This window comes from Benincasa hispida, chromosome 6 (genome assembly GCF_009727055.1).
Source record: "Benincasa hispida cultivar B227 chromosome 6, ASM972705v1, whole genome shotgun sequence".
Lineage (NCBI taxonomy): Eukaryota > Viridiplantae > Streptophyta > Magnoliopsida > Cucurbitales > Cucurbitaceae > Benincasa > Benincasa hispida.
In genome coordinates this window covers 48,466,991-48,484,153 of record NC_052354.1, presented here as the reverse complement: position 1 = coordinate 48,484,153, position 17,163 = coordinate 48,466,991, and the positions used below count along the sequence as shown (strand labels likewise).

Here is a 17,163-nt window from a genome sequence, read left to right as displayed (position 1 = left end):
CTCGGACATATTTATTTAAATTAAAAAGAACAATATAGGGAACGCGAAAGCCCTATCTTTCTAGATTGTTCATCGTTTCCAGATTTTCGGTTCTCTTATCAGATCGCTCTCAAGTTTCGTCGGCTTACCAGGTACTCTCCATCTTCTTGTATCTCTGTCTACGAGTTAATTGTTGAACTTCGTTAGGTTTCCGAGAGAGAGTGAAATGGAGCTGAATTTGCCTTATGACTTGATGTTTTTGTTGCGGTAAATGAGAAATTTATATTTGGTGTGTGAATATTTTCTTTTGGCTTGTTTCCTTGCTGTTAATTTCTGGTTCAGAATTCAGGCTTTGTAATTGTTAACCATTAATTTATGTTAGGCGTTCGTTCTTGTTGCTCGATAAGCTTGTGGTTTATAGGTTTGGAGCTTGGCGCATTAGGGTTTTTGCTATTCTAGTTTTCCTTTATTCTTCATTTTAGCAATTGGAGTCCTTTGCTCTTTTTGTAATTTTTATATTTATATCGTTGCTCGCTCGATAAGCTTGTGGTTTAGAACTCGAGTGGGAAAAATCAATGGTGAAAAAAATGTATTATTCTTAATCTTTCCATCAAGATGATATTCACTGAATTTTATGAAGAGGAAAAAAAAAGGCTCAACATAACACAGCTTCTTTTCGAATCCAGACACATGCCAGTCTCGTTAGTTCTTCTATTAACATTCTCTTCTCAAAAAAAAAAAAGAAAAAAAGAAAAAAAAAAACTCTTGAAGCACTTGAAGTAACCTCTTTGTATTATTATTATTATTTGCTAAAAGGACTTCTGATTCCTTAATTTTCCAAACACACACGCACACGTTCTTTTGCAATCAATGTTTGTGAATGGTGATTGCCCATGCTATCCTAAAAAAAAATTCCTTCTTCTTTCCTTGCAAATCTCCTTTTAACTCATCATAAGTGTGTGTGGTTTTTTAAAAAGCTTGAAGTGCACTGCTAAAAAAAAAAAGCAAAAACAAAGTTTGAGGCTCACCATTGTGCAATAATCCTCTAGGGCTATGTAGTTTTGTTTTGTTTTTTTTTTTAAAGAAAAGAAAAGAAAATATTTTTTTTTGTGCGGCACTGACACACTGTATTAAAATAACACATTAATCTATATGTAGATGTACTTGTACTTGTTCATAATAATAACCATCCAATGTATTGAAGACTCTTCATTTGATTTTTGTATCACTCTTTTACTTGCTGTGATAAGAGAGTTTTAGAAAGGAATACGCTCTGCTGCAATTTTGACTTTCTCATTATGTACATGCGAGTAGATCATGAAACAAGATTCAAATATGGAAGCAGATTCTGCTTTGCCTGAATGTGAGGAGAAGGAAGTAGGTATGTCTGATGTAGAGAAAACTGAGGGTTATGCAGAAGAGTTCTCAACCGAACATGAAGGTAAGAGGAAAGAAGCAGTAACTTCGGCAGTTCAAGAAGATAGCAAAATGAAAGAAGACTCCCCTACAGAACAAGTAGATGACATGAAAGAAGCTGTAACTGAAGTTAGGAGCACCACTGAAGCTGGGAAGTCTGCTGAAAAGTGTATCAAAGAAGGGTTGCCTAAAAAGAAAATTGTAAAAGTTTTGAAGGTAAAAAAGAAAATTGTAAAGAAATCCCCAGCTAGCAGTGTGTTGAAAAAGAAAAAAGCACTGGTTGAACAGGAAGACGATAAAAAGGAAAAAGAGGTTCCTGTAGCTCAAGAAGTGGGAGAATCTCTTGAACCTCAGAGCCTCACTGAAAGTTCCAATCCAGAGTCAAAGACGAAGAAGAATGATGAAGTTCTGAAGGTGAAAAGGAAAATTGTAAAGAAATCTCCAGCTAGCAGTCAAAAGAAGACTAATAAGCTTCAGAGTAGTCCTAAGGTGCAGGTCAGAAAGAAAGTGGAGAATAGTAAGAGTTTGTTGCAGGAAAATGGGGAAGGTAGTGAAAAGAAGGTAGAAGACACCGAGAAGCCTAACCAAAAGGAAAATACTAAGGAAAGTATCTCAAAAGGGGAGCATATTGAAAAGGGAGAAGAGACTTCTGCTAGTCATAAGCACAATTCGGAGACTAAAAGTAGCATCAAAGAAGGGAAGATCATAGGGAAGGCTGGTTCTTCAGATAAGAGCATAAAGAATCAGAAAAAGAAAGAAGATAGGGATCAAAAGAGTCGAAGAGAAGATAAAAATAAAGAAAATCTTGGTGGACTGATTTTCATGTGCAGCGCAAAAACGAAGCCAGATTGTTTTCAGTACAACGTAATGGGTGTTTCTGCTGGCAAAAAGGATGTTGTCTTGGCAATCAAACCTGGGTTGAAGCTCTTTCTCTACGATTTTGATCTCAGGCTTCTGTATGGGATTTATAAAGCATCCTCTTCCGGTGGCATGAAACTTGAGCCAAAGGCTTTTAATGGGGCTTTCCCTGCTCAGGTTCAAGTTTTGTTAGTTATAAACTACTCCAGAAGCTTTTCTTTTAATCTGCCTAGGATATTTTCTCAATTCCAAAATTGAAATTTCAGGTGCGGTTCAATATTTACAAGGATTGTTTTCCACTACCTGAGAATATTTTCAAGAAGGCTATCCAAGAGAACTATTATGAGAAGCACAAGTTCAAAGCTGAACTCACTGTTAAACAGGTGGATGTGTCAGGTTTCTTCTGCTAGCTTGGCTTTTCAATAGCACTCTTAATTCTTTTTTTTTTTTTTTTTTCCCTGTGATGACATTCTAGGATTTCATTTTTCAGGTTAGGAAGCTCTCAGATCTTTTCCGACCAGTGGGGCTCCACTTGAGTTCTGCTCCTGTCCGGTCCCATTCAGAGGTACCAATTAGGGATAGAAATGTTCATGGGGAGAAAGACGTTCGGATTAGGAACTCTAAGTCCAAGGGTGATGCAAGGAAATACCATTTGTCATCTCATGGAAGGGATCGACATCGAGAAGAGGCACCTAGACATAGAGAGGAAGTTCCTCGTGATTTATACCTAAGCGAAAAAGACTATCGAACATACGGTCTCCGGGCAGAGAGGAGAAACTTAGATCCTGTGCCTCAGCCTTCTCTAGAAACATACCGCAGAGATCACGATAGGGACTATCAGCTGAGGCAACTTGAGCCCAGATACAGGGATGATGTCTCTACACACGCACAGAGAGAAATAGTTCGTGCGGATCATGTATATTTTAATGGAAAAGATTATCCAGTTTACAGTATTGATTCTAGACATCAAGTATCACCTCCTAGAGCAATACCTGCTAGTGGTTTGGAACGAGCCCCATATGATTCGATTTACACTCGTCAATATGGCCTTTCTTCAATCGATCCATTTCTGCTTTCATCAAGGAGGGAGGAAGCAGCCCCCCCAACTTATTCAAGAAGTTATGGTGCTGATACTGAACCCATGAGACATGCTGCTGGTGCTCTATCTCATTACAATCAAGTGCATCACAAAGATATGGAAAAAGATACAATGCCGGTTTCATCGCGGTACTCATTTGCTGGTCCATCCTTTTCTTATCGCTAACTGTAATTTCTATTTTTCCATCCGGAATTCCTTATAGCACAGGAACTTTCATTGAGTATGAAATTATCGAGTCCCAGACTCTCATTGTGCATTTGGAGTTCCATCTTACCTTTTCAGTGTAGTGATGATGGGAAAGTAGGTATCGGCTGTTGTATTGGATTGTGTTGGTGAGTGCTTAATTACTTGGAAGATTGCTCTATCAAAACTGGCGATCTTAATCATTGCTGTACTTCTTTTAGACCTACGTGTTGTTAAGTTATATCAATATGGACGAAGATAGAATTTGAGGATGATCACAATTTGATTTGATGAAAAATCTTGAGTAGGTTAAGAATGTCAATGTAGGCGGTGTTATTTATGTAGTACAATTGTTTTTAACTAGTCAGGTTTCTCATGCTTTTTATACTAGTAATTGTTCGTCAGATTTAGTCCATCTTTTGAAAATTGCCCATTTCAATCAAAATTAAGAAGATTGATGATGGGTCACAATTTGACAATGCACTCGATCTACAGAGTAATCTGGACGACGATCAGATTTTTTTATTTCACGACTATACTTCCCGACATTTTGCTTGGAGTTTCTAAACAAAACTGGAAAAATTCTGGAGAGTGGTAATGTTAACAATTAACACTTTGAAAGTTATCAAAATAGAACAAAATTTAAATTTAAAGTTATTTATTGCGGTATTTAGAAAATGTTTTAGTGGGATTAATTTTAAGGCACGATCTAAATGATTTGATAAAGATTTTTGACTTGCTTCAAAATTCTTTTTATTAATATTATTTTAGAATACAAACAGAAAAAAATTTGACTCGAACACAGTAAACCACCTACGGTTGAATTGGGTCTATACCAAATGGGCTGAATATGAATAGAAGAAGAAGAAAACATGCTAACTTTTCAGTGTTAAGTATTCATCTACACAAGATAAGAAAAGACGTGTAATGTTAACTAGATCAAAATTATATGTTCTTCAAACGCCATACTGGCCTAAACTTCTATTAAGAGACATAAGTTGATGTCTTATATTCAAAGAAATGTACGTGACAACTTGTTCATGACTTTGTTGAATATTGAGGGCAAAACAAAAGACACGAAAAACTTTCATTAGAATATAAGTTAATCATACATTATATTACTAAATTTTGTATACTTTATGTAAATGATACTCTTGAACTTTCAAAAATTTAAAAAATGTCTTTAAACTTCCAAAATGATTTTAACAATATTCTTACCGTCAGTTTTCGATGGAAAAGTGGTTAGCGTTTCATGTAAAAAATACACCAAAACTTTTAAAAGTTTAAAAAATATCCTTATTGTAAGTATATGAACAAAAACTGTTATTGCCCTTTACTTCTCTTATTTTCCTTTTTTTTTCCCTCTTTGTTTCTTTAATACCCTCATACTCCTTATTGTTAGCTGTTTGATATTTGTTTAAATCGATAAAACTAACCACTCGAGAAGAAAAAGAATAATGGAAGCACCCAAAAATTTTAAGACTTAAACATTTTAACAAAGTTGTATATTAGTAGTGAGTGTGTATTAATAGTTAGATACACTTTTTTATTTGGTTATTAATCATTTTGGTATGTCTTAAGAGGAGTGTGTATTAATAGTCAGATACACTTTTTTTTTTCCTCTTCTTTTCATTTTGATTTTTGAATTTTATAAAATTTTGTGGGATTTTATGTTTTAACTTAAAACTTTGACTTTTATTTTGGTTGCTGAGAAAATTCGTGTAAAAATTAGAAAAATAGGAGAATAATGAGAACGCCAATACGAAAAAACATAAGGATATCCATTTAATTTGTTCTAAAATTGGTTTTTCTTGAACTCAATAAAAATTAAACTTCAAACAAATTGATTAAATGTTATTTTTAAAATTTTTTAATTTTAGAGTTATTTTTGCAACGACATATTAATGATTTTTGTTCATATAATGTAATGCTTGTACAATTTATATCAATATATCTTTTGGTCTCCAGGGGTATGATGAGAGTGTTAGGGATGTGTCAACCTTAGTTGAGATATCCTGGTGCATCTATGATCCCTCCTATCCTGTATATTTATTCGGAAAAAACTTTTTTTTTTTTTTTTTTTTTTTTTTTTTTTGGGGTATGTTCCAAGGTATTTTTTAACAAAATCTTAATGGTTTCCATCCAAACTAAATGTAAGGGTATTTTTGTACTCTTTTTTAAAGTTCAATGATATTTTAAAAACTTTTGAAATTTTAGGAATATTTTTGATACAAAGTACAAAGTTTAAGAGTATTTTTTTAAAAAATAATTTAGCCTAGAATATAACTGATTTGTATATATGAAAGGATTTACCCGACAAAAGCAACGAGCTAAAGTCATAAAATCAAATGTTATTTATGAATGCATTGGCTACCAGTGAAATAATGGTAGATTTTTGTAAGTTCTTAAAATCGGTTAAATTTTCTAATAGATTCGTCTCAAACATTACAATGTGTGAGTGTCAGGGTGATGAAAAATTATGGGGGTTAAAAATTTAAGACACATTCTACTCCAATGACTCATTCCCATTATCGTTTGAACATACTTACGAAAGTATGTATAACTGTTAATGAATCATGTGTTTTCTTTTATGATCTGTGTGAGAAAGGTATTACACATCAGTGATTTAATCATTTGGAAGCAAATATTGTGCAATACTTTATAAGTTTGAGAAAATCATTATAAAACATCTGAGATGTTTGGTTGATTTCAAAGGTATATATATATATATATATATATGTCTTCTTCAATACATGTTGGATTGAGTAAGAAGTCTAATGCTCAAAATGATGACAATGAGATGTTTGGTTTTTTAAATGATTCCCTACAAGGGCCGATGATGGATGACCAAGAAGACTGGGGTTATTATGTCTGAAAATGTCGAACAAAGAGATAACATTTTTGAGGAACTGATGGCTGAAACGTGTAATTGTATGTTGATTGGAGCAACAAATCGTTTCATATATTATAAAAATAGTTGAAAGACCCATGTCCAAGTGCAACTATACTTGGTATATTCTATGAAAGTACGAGAATTACATAACTTAGGGTAGGATATTAGTCTCTATCCATGTTTGCAAGTACGATTGTGTTTCGTAAAAGCATAAAAGTTTCCATTTTTTTTTCTTTTTGAGTACAAGTCTGCATATTTATTAATATAATGTTTGTAGGGTTAATTAACTCAAATATTAACTTTATTTTTTTTTCTTACAAGGCAAGGAAACCTTGTTACAATATTCTCCCAGAGCCATCACAGGAAAAACTTCTCTGTATGATGCATAGTGTAAGGTGCAATTTTTGAAGAATATTCCAGTAATTTCCTGCACATGTATACAAACATAATTCATTTTGGATATCTTTTTAAACAATTAGAAGTTGTTAATTATATTGATTAGGTATGTTTTAGAAGGAAAAGAAAAAAGAACAAAAGAGAAGAAATGGCCCTCATCACCTGTTGTGGAAAATCACCATCTTCAGTTTGGGAATTGATTAACACCTTGGCAGCACGATGAATTGGATTCGGATCTATATTTGCCTGTTTATTAAGTAATTAATTATTGTTATTGAAGTAAATTAATGACATGTTCGAGAGTGATTTTGAAATAGTTCAAAATCAATTTTTTTTAAAACCACTCTAAAATAGAGATGCTCAAGGGAAAGAGTGGAGCGGGGATCACTTTTTTTCATCTCCGCTCTCTACTCCCTACTTCATTCTCCATGTAAATTTTTTATTTTATTTTGATGAGAATTTCCCACAGAAAATTTGTAAAGTTCAAGTTACCCTCCTTGTCCATTTTTTTTTTGAAAAAAACCAATAAATTAAATAAGTTCTATTGAAAAATGAAAAATTTGAATTTAGAGAGAAAATGCTTAAATATCATAGGAGAAAGAAATAATTACCTATTGTTTATATATATAATCTAAATGTTCAATCATATGATTCAAACATATCCATTATCTTTGTACATTAAAACGTATATAATAATAATAATTATTATAACACAACAATAAAAATAATAATAAATTTAAAAGTGGCAACAAGACAAGATCAGAGGCGGGAGAGCAAATATATTCTTCGTCTCCATCACCACTTAACTTACGGGGATTTTCCTCTCGTTCCTTCTCTATTAGGGACAAATTTTCGTTGGAGAAATGAATATTTATACTCTAAAATATGTTTAAAGTATTTAAAATTAATTATAATTATATGAAAAATATATTTAAAAAAATGGGAAATTTCTAATAAAGGAAAAAATAAAAAAATAAAAAGTTCCAAAGCAATTTTGGAACTTTTTGCTATAAAATATACATATTTTAAAATATTTTTTATATTTAAAAAAGCCCATTTTTAAATGTGTAAAATTAAACATATGAGCAAAAGATATACTTTTAATTTTTATGTTAGTCAAATCCACTATTTCCAAAAGAAATTTGTACGGATAATCCAAAAATTGGATCCAAAATGTCAAATGACCCATTTTTAAAAAATAATGTTAATTGACCCTCTATTGATATCTGATGGTGATGGTGGCAATTTACATAATTTAATATAGCGATGATGTCTAGAGGGTCAATTGACATTATTTTTTAAAAATGGGCCATTTTATATTTTGGACCCAATTTCCGTACAAATTTCCCTATTTCGAAACAAGAGCTAGTTAGTGAAAAAGAAGAGAGAGAGATCTAGTGGACTTGCCTGTCCAGCATATATCAAACCCATCATACCCCATGCTGTTTGCACCAAATTTGATCGTTTCCCATCCAACGGTATATATCTCTATTTCGTGCGTCCAATAATAATAATAATTCAATCAATATATATTATACTAAAAATACAAATATGTTAACCCTATAATTAACATAAACCAAAGAAGAAGTCTTTTAGAATTTTGAATGAAAATTGAAATTTAGAATGAGGTTCTATAACGATCTAAAATAGATGTATATTTGGATTGTCACACTATTTTAGATCATCGTTGGATTGTTCTAAGTCTCAATTTTCATTCAAAATTTTAAATGATTTCGTTTTAAAATTTGTAATGAAAAGTCAAGAGTGACATTGTAACTTTTGAAACAAATGACAATTTTTTCCCATAATTTACACTAAATTATGTACCTCTACACTTAGGGTAGGAAGTAAAAAATAAATATGTATGTTGTTACCTTGCTGTTACTTGACAAGTAGCTCTCTCCAAATCCTCCTTCTGAATTTTGTATCTTTATTAGAAAATCAGCTCCTTTTCGAAGTGCCTCACAATTTTCATATGTCTTCCCCGCCATTGATAATGCTTTAAGTGCAAACCACGTTCCACATGTATAGCAAATTCCCCAACTTCCATACCTATATATTCACACACAATGCATGAAAATTGTTCTATACATGACATTTTCATATGGATAGACTCAAATTTCACGATTCAAAATTTATTTGACCTAGATTTTGAAAATAAAATTGTATAATTTTTTTTAACAAATCACAAAAAAGTGGTAGGATCAGTAGGCGCACCCACATATCTCAACTAGATTGATACATCTAGCGTCCTCATCATCTCTTGAGATAAAAAACCGTATAATTTTTTGTTTCCATCACTCCCTTGCGTTTGCACTCTTCCTCCATACTCGTGTTTAACTAATCTAATATGGTAATGTTTTCATAGCTAGGCTCTTTGCTCTTGATAAGTAGTTATTCTTCATTATTTTCAAAATTAGAGTCAAATGAGATTTTGAAATAAAATTTGAATAATTCGTACAAAATTCTCAATACGCAATATGTATTAATTAATGGGGTTACCAAGAGCCATCAGGCAACTGTATATCCAGAATAAATTGAATAGCCTTGTCGATAAAATTATTGATCTCTGTCCTTTTATGTGATGGGTATTGTTTCCTAAATAAGAGTATGCCCTGTAACGAAGATGAGGTGCACTCCACATGTCTGAAAACATTCATAGTTAAGAATATTAATTACCATAATTAGGTTTAATAAAATAAAATTCAAAACACAACTATAATTTCATTTAGCAGAATGAAAATTAATTAATGAAAATCATACTCGTGCTCGATGATTAAGTCTTCGAGAAACTCCACTGGATTCAGCCACTAATCAAGCACAAAGATAGGATGAGTGTAAAGATAGACATTATATGTTGAAGAAATTACAAAGCCAATATTTTCCTTTATTGTGAAATTACAAATATAGACCCGGTTGGAATGCCTTGGAGCCTAAGTTGAATTCTTATTTGACATATTTAATTATTTATGATTTATTTATGATTATGATCTTAGAGTTTATAAAAATGTATTATATAAACTCTCTAACCTAAATGTACCATTATCCTATATTCTGTAACATTTTCTTTAATAAAATTGTTCCCCCTCTATCTATGGATGTAGTTAAATACATTATTCATGAACCACGTAAATCTATATATCGATTCTCCTCTATTTTACATTTTCTTAATATTTATTTGTTGACTTCGTAATAGACACCTTTCGAAAGAAGACTTTTTCACTATAAGTTTGTCTAACTTTTCCTATGATTTGCAGCTGGGGATAAACCTCCTATTTGTAGGTGTGAGATTCTTAGAGCCTAAGCAAAAAGATTATTCATATTTAGGGTCTTCTTCAATTCCTAATATCTTAGATATTTCTATCAGTATTTCATTACCTAATGGAGTTTTCTAGAATTCCTTGAAGCCTACTTAAAGAAATTCTATGATATTTTTAGATCCTTACTTTTAAGATATTTATTTACGTTTTACATACTTCAACATTAGTTTAGAAAATTAATTCTAATATTTACACATATTTAAGTCATATCGAAGATACTTCAAGAAACATCTGAACTTAATTAGTGTTGTCCGTTTTAACAAATATATAATATAATATTACAAATATTAAAAGAAAAAGAAAAAAGGGAAAGTTTTTTAATATGTCAAACTATGGTTGGACCATGTACTATAGAAAAATGGGTGCATTCAGCTAGAAGTCAATTATTTTTCATATACCTCCATCCAGTGGTATCTTGATGCTGGTTCCCAAGGTGGTACACCCCCGTTTTTGCTCTGCATATTCAGGATGACATTAACAGCGTCGTATAAACGTTCAGGTTCCATTTTCTCACCAACTATTTCAGGTGGTAGTAAGGAGAGAAGTAGGCAACACTAGAAATTTTACAACAGTTTAATTAATTATTAATAGTCATGGCCAATGACCAAGATATTAATCACAATAAACGAAATATGAAGGCACCACACCTTCAAGCTCTCGGCAGTGCAGTCAGAAAGTTGCCATCCATGGTCACAGTCTGAAAAGGTCCAAGCTCCTTTAGACATGTAGCGGAACATACTTTTGTAGTCACCAGGAGGATTGTTACTAACCTAAAATTTAACCAAATTATATATATAGATTTTGAAAATACATTTTTTTCAAAAATAATCCAAAAAAGTCTCTGAATTATTACAGAAATTAATTAGCATTTAATTATAATTACCTGAGAGTTCTTGATGAATTCATGGGCATTATTGAGGGCAGTCCCAATTTCATGTGTGATATTACAAGAAAGTAGAGCTTGCGTGGCCAAAGCAGCATCCCATGATTGGCTACCAAAACTTTGTATTTTCATACCATCTTCAGCCATCCATAAAAAATCAGGAAGTCTCGCCAAATGCTTCTTCACATACTCACTACTCGGATCTTCGACCCAGCAAGCAAGCATGCATAGGGGCTGTGTTTGTCAATCAAAATCCACATTAATATAATATCTATTATATATATTAGATTTAAATATCATTTTAGTCTTCTTACTTGGAATTTTACTCCGTATTTTTAATAAATATAATTTAGATCAACTTCTAGTTTATAAGTGATTTTTTTTTTCATTTTTTTATCATCTATTAGTCTTTTCATTATAAATATATTTACATGGTATATTTTCTTATATGAAAATCAGTATAATAACAATTATTACTATTAAGCAATCTCAATAAGAATAACCTAATTTTGAGGAATTCAATTTATATTTATTAAAAGTAAACTAAAATTGGACATTAGAAAATATATGAACTAAAATTGAACAAGTAGCTAAGTATTATATTATATTATATTAATTTAATGTTAAAGTTGCTACGGGTCCAAGGATTAGTAGGTGCACCAAAATATCTTAACTAGATTACACATCTATAGTGCCCTCATCATACTCCGATCCAAAAGTGATGCATTAATCAAAACAAAATATACAAAGGAGAGCTGGAGATGAGCTCGAAGTTTAGATGTAACCTTTTCGACACAGCCAATGGTAATGTAGCGACTATTTTCATCCTCATAATGAATATGCCTCATAGTTTCATTCAAGGCTTTTTGGCGAATCAATTTGTTAAAAGGCCACCGGGTCATGAGTGGTTCACTGAGTAAGTAAAGAGTGTCCCAAAGCAAGTCTTGAACAAAGGGATGTGGAAAGTAGAGGTCTTCCTGCAATATGTATATAATTGGGTGTGGCCAACTAAATTATTACACTAGTACAAAAATGAGCTATAATGTCAATTGAAAACCGACCTTATAAGGATACGATGTCGGAAGTTTAAATATTGAAAGGAGAATATAATAATATATAACCTACCATAGCACACATGTGACGAACTTTCTTCCAGTTAATTTGATTGTAGAATTGGGTATGAAGTTCGTTTCGTAATTGTAAAATAAAAGGCGTTAACTGTGCTTGGAACCTTTTGCCATACAAATAAGACATGGGCATATAGGTGATTCGAGTATAGCACATCAGGTTTGCTGCAATATGTTAAGTCATCAATCAAAATCACGGGTTTCATGTATATATATGTGTGTATATATATATTTGTGTATGGAAGTATATAATATTTGAATTTAATTAATATGTTTAGGATATAATTATAAGTTGAACTCACATGGGTGAATGGGGAACCAAGTGGGTAACATCCAATATTCAGGAGGCATGGGGTTGCTTCCAGACCAGTCGAACACATTTAATATCTTTACGTTATGTAAGTAAAAAAATGTAAGTTGCACATTATAATAAACAATAGGAGCTAGAGTTGATAAGAAACGACACTACAAAAATAGATAAAAATTTTATTTTCATCTTCATACTTTGAAATTTGTTCAATTTTAGTTTCTATCATTTTAAATATATATATATATATTTTCACAATAAATTGGAGGTTTGAGGGATGTATAGATATACTCTGACATCTCAACTAAATTGACACACCATTAGCACCTTCATCACATCCTTCAAATAATCATTTTTTATTTTTGTATTTTCAATAAATCTTAAATTTAATATTATTCTAAATTTATTGTTGATATTTTCAAAAGGATTTATTATCGATGAACCTTTCTACTATAAATTAAATTTTGAAAAGAGGAATACACGGCATGTATTTTTCTAGAATGAAAATTATTATTATTATTTAATCAATTTCGATAAAAATAAATAACTAAATTTAAGATTTATTGAAAGTATCTCTACCATAATTAAATTTAAGATTTACCGAGAGCCACGTCTTTCCCCATGAAGGTATGGATACGACACCACCGCGTTGTCGTATCCAGTTTCTGGATCTGGAAACTGCCTCAACATCAGGTCCTTCACCAAGTAAACGTAACGAGATATAATTGAATGTAGTGCCGAACATGTTACTATGACCACCTATATGTAACCCCCATCCGCCATCATCATTCTGCAAAATGTTATTATTGTTGTTCATTAATCAATTATTTTGCTTGATGCATTGAGTGAAACAAATATGGTTATGAGAATGTGAACCTTCAACTAGAAGAGAAAGAGTATATGTTGATTTTAATTAGATCTTCCATATTTAAAAGGTTAAAAAAAGTAATAGGTTTCAAGTAACCATTACTTTGAAATTTAAATTTAAACAAAATAAGGAATAGTTTACCTGTTGGTTGTAAACATAACGGATCATTTGTTTCTTGTGCTCCGGACTCAATACTTCATCCATTATACCCATTATGTACATGCAAATCAGCATTGGACATAAGTAAAATTGAGGCCCCGATATTTCACTTGGCCAATGTCCATCACTTGCTTGTATGGCCGCTAAGAAATGTGCTCCTCTTCTCATTGCATTCCATGACACTTCGTAACTTATTTCTTCTCCATCTTCAATCTTCACTCTTGGGATACTTTGTTTGAAATTTTTCTCTCTAAGAAGCTGCACCCAAATTAGATTATTGTTTTTCCATTCAACTCCATACCAATGTGTAATCCAATGACTTAAAAAAGATAGGAAAGAATTTGACATTTATTCATTCTCTTAAAATCAAAGAGGTTCAAATCTCCCATGATAGATGGTGAGAATCCCACATTTAGAAAAATTAGGGACCTCACACTCCTTATAAGATAAATGTGCTACTTCTCTTATTACTATTTGATTTTTGAGATAGAACCACATCTTATCTAATATGGTATCAGATCTCATGAAGCCCAAACGAAGAATGGTTAAGCTCAAAAGGTATTCGTGTTACCTGGAGGCGCCAAAGTAAGTCAGCGCTTGGAAAACCCTTGAGATGATTTTTGGTGAATTGGTGGTGAAGGTGTTCAACTTCGGCTCGCTCTTCAGGAGTTCCAGCGTTTGGGTCAAATTCCCATATTTGCCTTCCTAAGAAGTTGTTCATGGAATAAATGTAAGGATCATTTCCACCGTCGCCTATTTTAAGCCTCCACATGATGGATCTTAGGATTCACAAAGAAATCTTAAACAAAAGGATTAGAACTCGAAGATAGGATAGGGGATGGCCACGAAATTTATACATAATCAATATTCATCTTGCTATCGTGCAAAGTTTCTCATATGTTGGTTTGTCATCTCTCGACTCAAATATGTCCACTTCCACCAATTTAATTAACTCATTTCATAAGTCAAATCCAATACTTTTCATCCAATGTTAGATAAATTAGTTAGTTATATGGAGTTTTCAATTTAAAGTTTGGGAAAAAAGAATTAATTTTCACTGTTGCACCTCAAAGTTAGATAATTGTTGCGAACTTAAACTTTAAACTCCAAGAACTATTGAAATTTCAATCTTCTAACGAATTCTCGTTAAAATAAATATTCTTGTGCATGTTAATAATTTTTAAAACATATGCACACCATCACATTGATAAAATTTTAGAGAAAAAGTGTAAAAACTGTCCCTCAATACCTATTCAGCTAGTTTAGTTTACATAATTAATCTTATCTTGTAATAGTCAAATGGTATGTGTAATAAATACCATTGATTAGAACACATACACACACACAAAAAAGAGAGATATTATCGTACTTTCTATTTTTCTGTAAACAAAAACTCCTGTAAGCAATCTTCAGGTGAGAAAGAAAGTGAATCTTCCCATGAACGTAGGCTTATTGGCTGAACCATGTAACTCTGCATGTTTCTTCTTCTTTCTCTTTATCTTCTTCTTTCATTTTTCATCTTTCTCTGAAAATCAACGAAAACACGATCTTGTTATCAAATCATAACATTTTCAGAGTATTGAGTTGGAACGAGTCATAAATTTCTTCTATCGAGTAGCATTAAGTCAAGAGTTTTCATCTTCGAGTTGTTTCGAGTAAAGTTTAATACTCATCGAGTAGAATCGAGTAATAATCAACACTTGTTGAGTTCCATCGAGCGAAGAACAGTAACTCATCGAGGATAGAAGGAAAATTCCATTAAGTAACGAGTATCTATACATCGAGGATTTAACAGAGCCCTCCTCAACCATTTCTTCACCATCTCAGGATTGATCTTGATTAATTGGGTCTAGAAAGATTGCGTAACTCAACAAAATTTGGTATCAGAGCATTTGAAGATCATTAAGATCAACATTCTTGAAGCATCAAAATACTCGAGAAAACCATTCTCGACATTCTTTTCAAGTCAGTGATGGCTGTTGCTAGATTTGAAATAGAAAATTTTGATGCAACGGGTGATTTTGGTATGTGGAATGCCAAAATAAAGGTTATTCTTGGATAATAGAGAGCTCATAAAACCATTTTAGACCCATCGACTTTGCCACCTATGTTAACATCTCGAAAGATATTGAACTTACTACCTATGGAACTTTAGTTCTTAATCTCAGTGATAGCATCTTGAAACAAGTGATCAATCAAGACACGACTTACAAAATGTGGGTCAAGCTGGAAGGTCTCTATGCAACTAAGGATATGTCTAACAAGATGTTTTTAATGGAAAACTTCTTCACCTTTAAGATGGATTCTGTTAAAACACTATCAGACAATCTCAATGAGTTTAAAAAGATAGTTTATGAGTTCAAGAACCTTGGCGAAAAGATTGGCAATGAGAATGAAGCCTTTGTTTTGTTGAACTCTTTACCTGAAGCCTATAAGAAGGTAAAGAATGCCTTGAAATATGGCCGAGAGTCAGTTACCACTAATGCCATTATTTCAGCATTGAGAACTAGGGATTTGGAGCTTCATGTTGGGATTGGTGTCCTAATTCTCCCAGAGTCTCGTTGTTTGTAATGATACACATTGTTTGATGAATAAAATAAATGTTATTTCATTCTAGCATTTACTCATATCCAAAAAAAAAATCTCCTTGGTTATCTTATGTGAACTTAAGCATGTATATGTGATATATAAGTGGATCATGCCTTAGTGATAACTTAAATAGGTCTATAGTATAAGGATTAAGGTGGGATAATTGATCCTGGAGACACTACGGATACGATCTGCTTTGTAGAGGTTTGCAAGTATTGTAAACTATTACAGATGATAGATCATGACCATTCATGTGGAGACGTATGAGCGGGTGTCCTATACAAAGAATTTATATAAGACCCGGACGGCGAGATGACTAGACTCTGTAAATAACGCCGTTGATACTAGAGACTTACATCTCACCTAAACGACCATAGATGACACAACCTCAATCTTTGAGTGTTTTGGGAACTCCTGCCTTTGAGGGCGGTCCTTTGATTAGTATGGGTAAGAGTGGCCAGATTGCCAACTCAACATGCCTACCTTTTTAGGGACTTTTCTGATCTAGGAGCTAAGAACTCAATCCACAAGATGGAATTCACTCCTTTCCCGAAGTAGGGATAAGTAGAGAGATTGCTTCCTTAAGGGTTGATTCCGGGGCTTGAACATAGTGGCCACAACTTCTCTTTGGAAGAGAGGACTCGGTCATAGTAGGACTATGACTTATGTTCACTAGAGGGATCAGTGGTATTTAAGGAGTTAGATGTAACTACAGGGGCATAACGGTTATTGGCCCAACTGTACTTACGAGCGATCTACGAAGGGTTGTCGCACTGTTGATTGGTTAAGATGGACACATAATATATCTATGGTAAGGAGAGTTCAGCTGTCGGTCTTTAGTGGGGTGCCTGATAGTTAACAGATGGTGGATCCCGTGACTAAAGAGTTTAGTCAGTTATTCACTTACCATTAGAGCTTCGATCTACAGGTCCATAAGGTCGTCTTGGTAGATCAATGGATTCAGTTAAGGATCAGTTCTTAGTGTTGATTTGAAATGTTCAAATTGACAAGAGGTAATTTGGTTATATATGATATGATCGGTATGATGTATGAGATACATCTAGTGGAGGATTAATGTAAATGAGA

The 17,163-nt window shown here is 32.6% G+C and overlaps 2 protein-coding genes across 6 annotated transcripts; one reads left to right on the top strand and one right to left on the bottom strand.

Moving 5' to 3' along the window:
* Positions 1-3,833, top strand: LOC120079814. 3 transcript variants are annotated; one of them, XM_039034224.1, is made up of 4 exons: positions 1-131; positions 1,294-2,430; positions 2,520-2,636; positions 2,744-3,833. In XM_039034224.1, exons 2-4 carry the CDS (start codon positions 1,297-1,299, stop codon positions 3,515-3,517), a joined length of 2,025 nt encoding a protein of 674 aa, XP_038890152.1. In that variant the 5' UTR covers positions 1-131; positions 1,294-1,296; the 3' UTR covers positions 3,518-3,833. The 3 variants fall into 3 exon arrangements, with proteins under 3 accessions (XP_038890152.1, XP_038890153.1, XP_038890154.1); XM_039034225.1 differs by having other exon boundaries at positions 73-131; positions 1,230-2,430; XM_039034226.1 differs by lacking the exon at positions 1-131 and adding an exon at positions 152-246.
* Positions 3,834-6,526: 2,693 nt separating this feature from the next.
* On the bottom strand, positions 6,527-14,415 carry LOC120079555 (isomultiflorenol synthase-like). Of its 3 annotated transcripts, none has more exons than XM_039033777.1 (15): positions 14,060-14,415; positions 13,471-13,746; positions 13,063-13,251; positions 12,457-12,541; positions 12,153-12,319; positions 11,813-12,004; positions 11,028-11,261; positions 10,792-10,914; positions 10,543-10,599; positions 9,588-9,634; positions 9,327-9,470; positions 8,699-8,876; positions 8,232-8,312; positions 6,987-7,070; positions 6,527-6,855 (listed from the first exon to the last, which is right to left on the bottom strand). In XM_039033777.1, the coding sequence occupies exons 1-15, from the start codon at positions 14,258-14,260 to the stop codon at positions 6,730-6,732; spliced, it is 2,184 nt and encodes a 727-aa protein (XP_038889705.1). In that variant the 5' UTR covers positions 14,261-14,415; the 3' UTR covers positions 6,527-6,729. The 3 variants fall into 3 exon arrangements, with proteins under 3 accessions (XP_038889705.1, XP_038889706.1, XP_038889704.1); XM_039033778.1 differs by having other exon boundaries at positions 6,527-6,859; positions 6,990-7,070; positions 10,543-10,698; positions 14,060-14,414; XM_039033776.1 differs by having other exon boundaries at positions 10,543-10,698; positions 14,060-14,260.
* Between the last annotated feature and the right edge of the window lie 2,748 nt (positions 14,416-17,163).

Bases quoted from the DNA above. Each gene is read 5' to 3' on its own strand.
- LOC120079555 (XM_039033776.1), bottom strand. From the start codon at position 14,260: ATGTGGAGGCTTAAAATAGGCGACGGTGGAAATGATCCTTACATTTAT. The intron at 12,005-12,152 runs GTAGGTTATATA...TACATATTGCAG, and splicing joins TTCGTCACATGTGTGCTATG to GAAGACCTCTACTTTCCACA. The intron at 9,471-9,587 runs GTATGATTTTCA...GAATGTTTTCAG, and splicing joins GACTTAATCATCGAGCACGA to ACATGTGGAGTGCACCTCAT.
- LOC120079814 (XM_039034224.1), top strand. From the start codon at position 1,297: ATGAAACAAGATTCAAATATGGAAGCAGATTCTGCTTTGCCTGAATGT. The intron at 2,431-2,519 runs GTTCAAGTTTTG...TTGAAATTTCAG, and splicing joins ATGGGGCTTTCCCTGCTCAG to GTGCGGTTCAATATTTACAA. The intron at 2,637-2,743 runs GTGGATGTGTCA...TTCATTTTTCAG, and splicing joins CTGAACTCACTGTTAAACAG to GTTAGGAAGCTCTCAGATCT.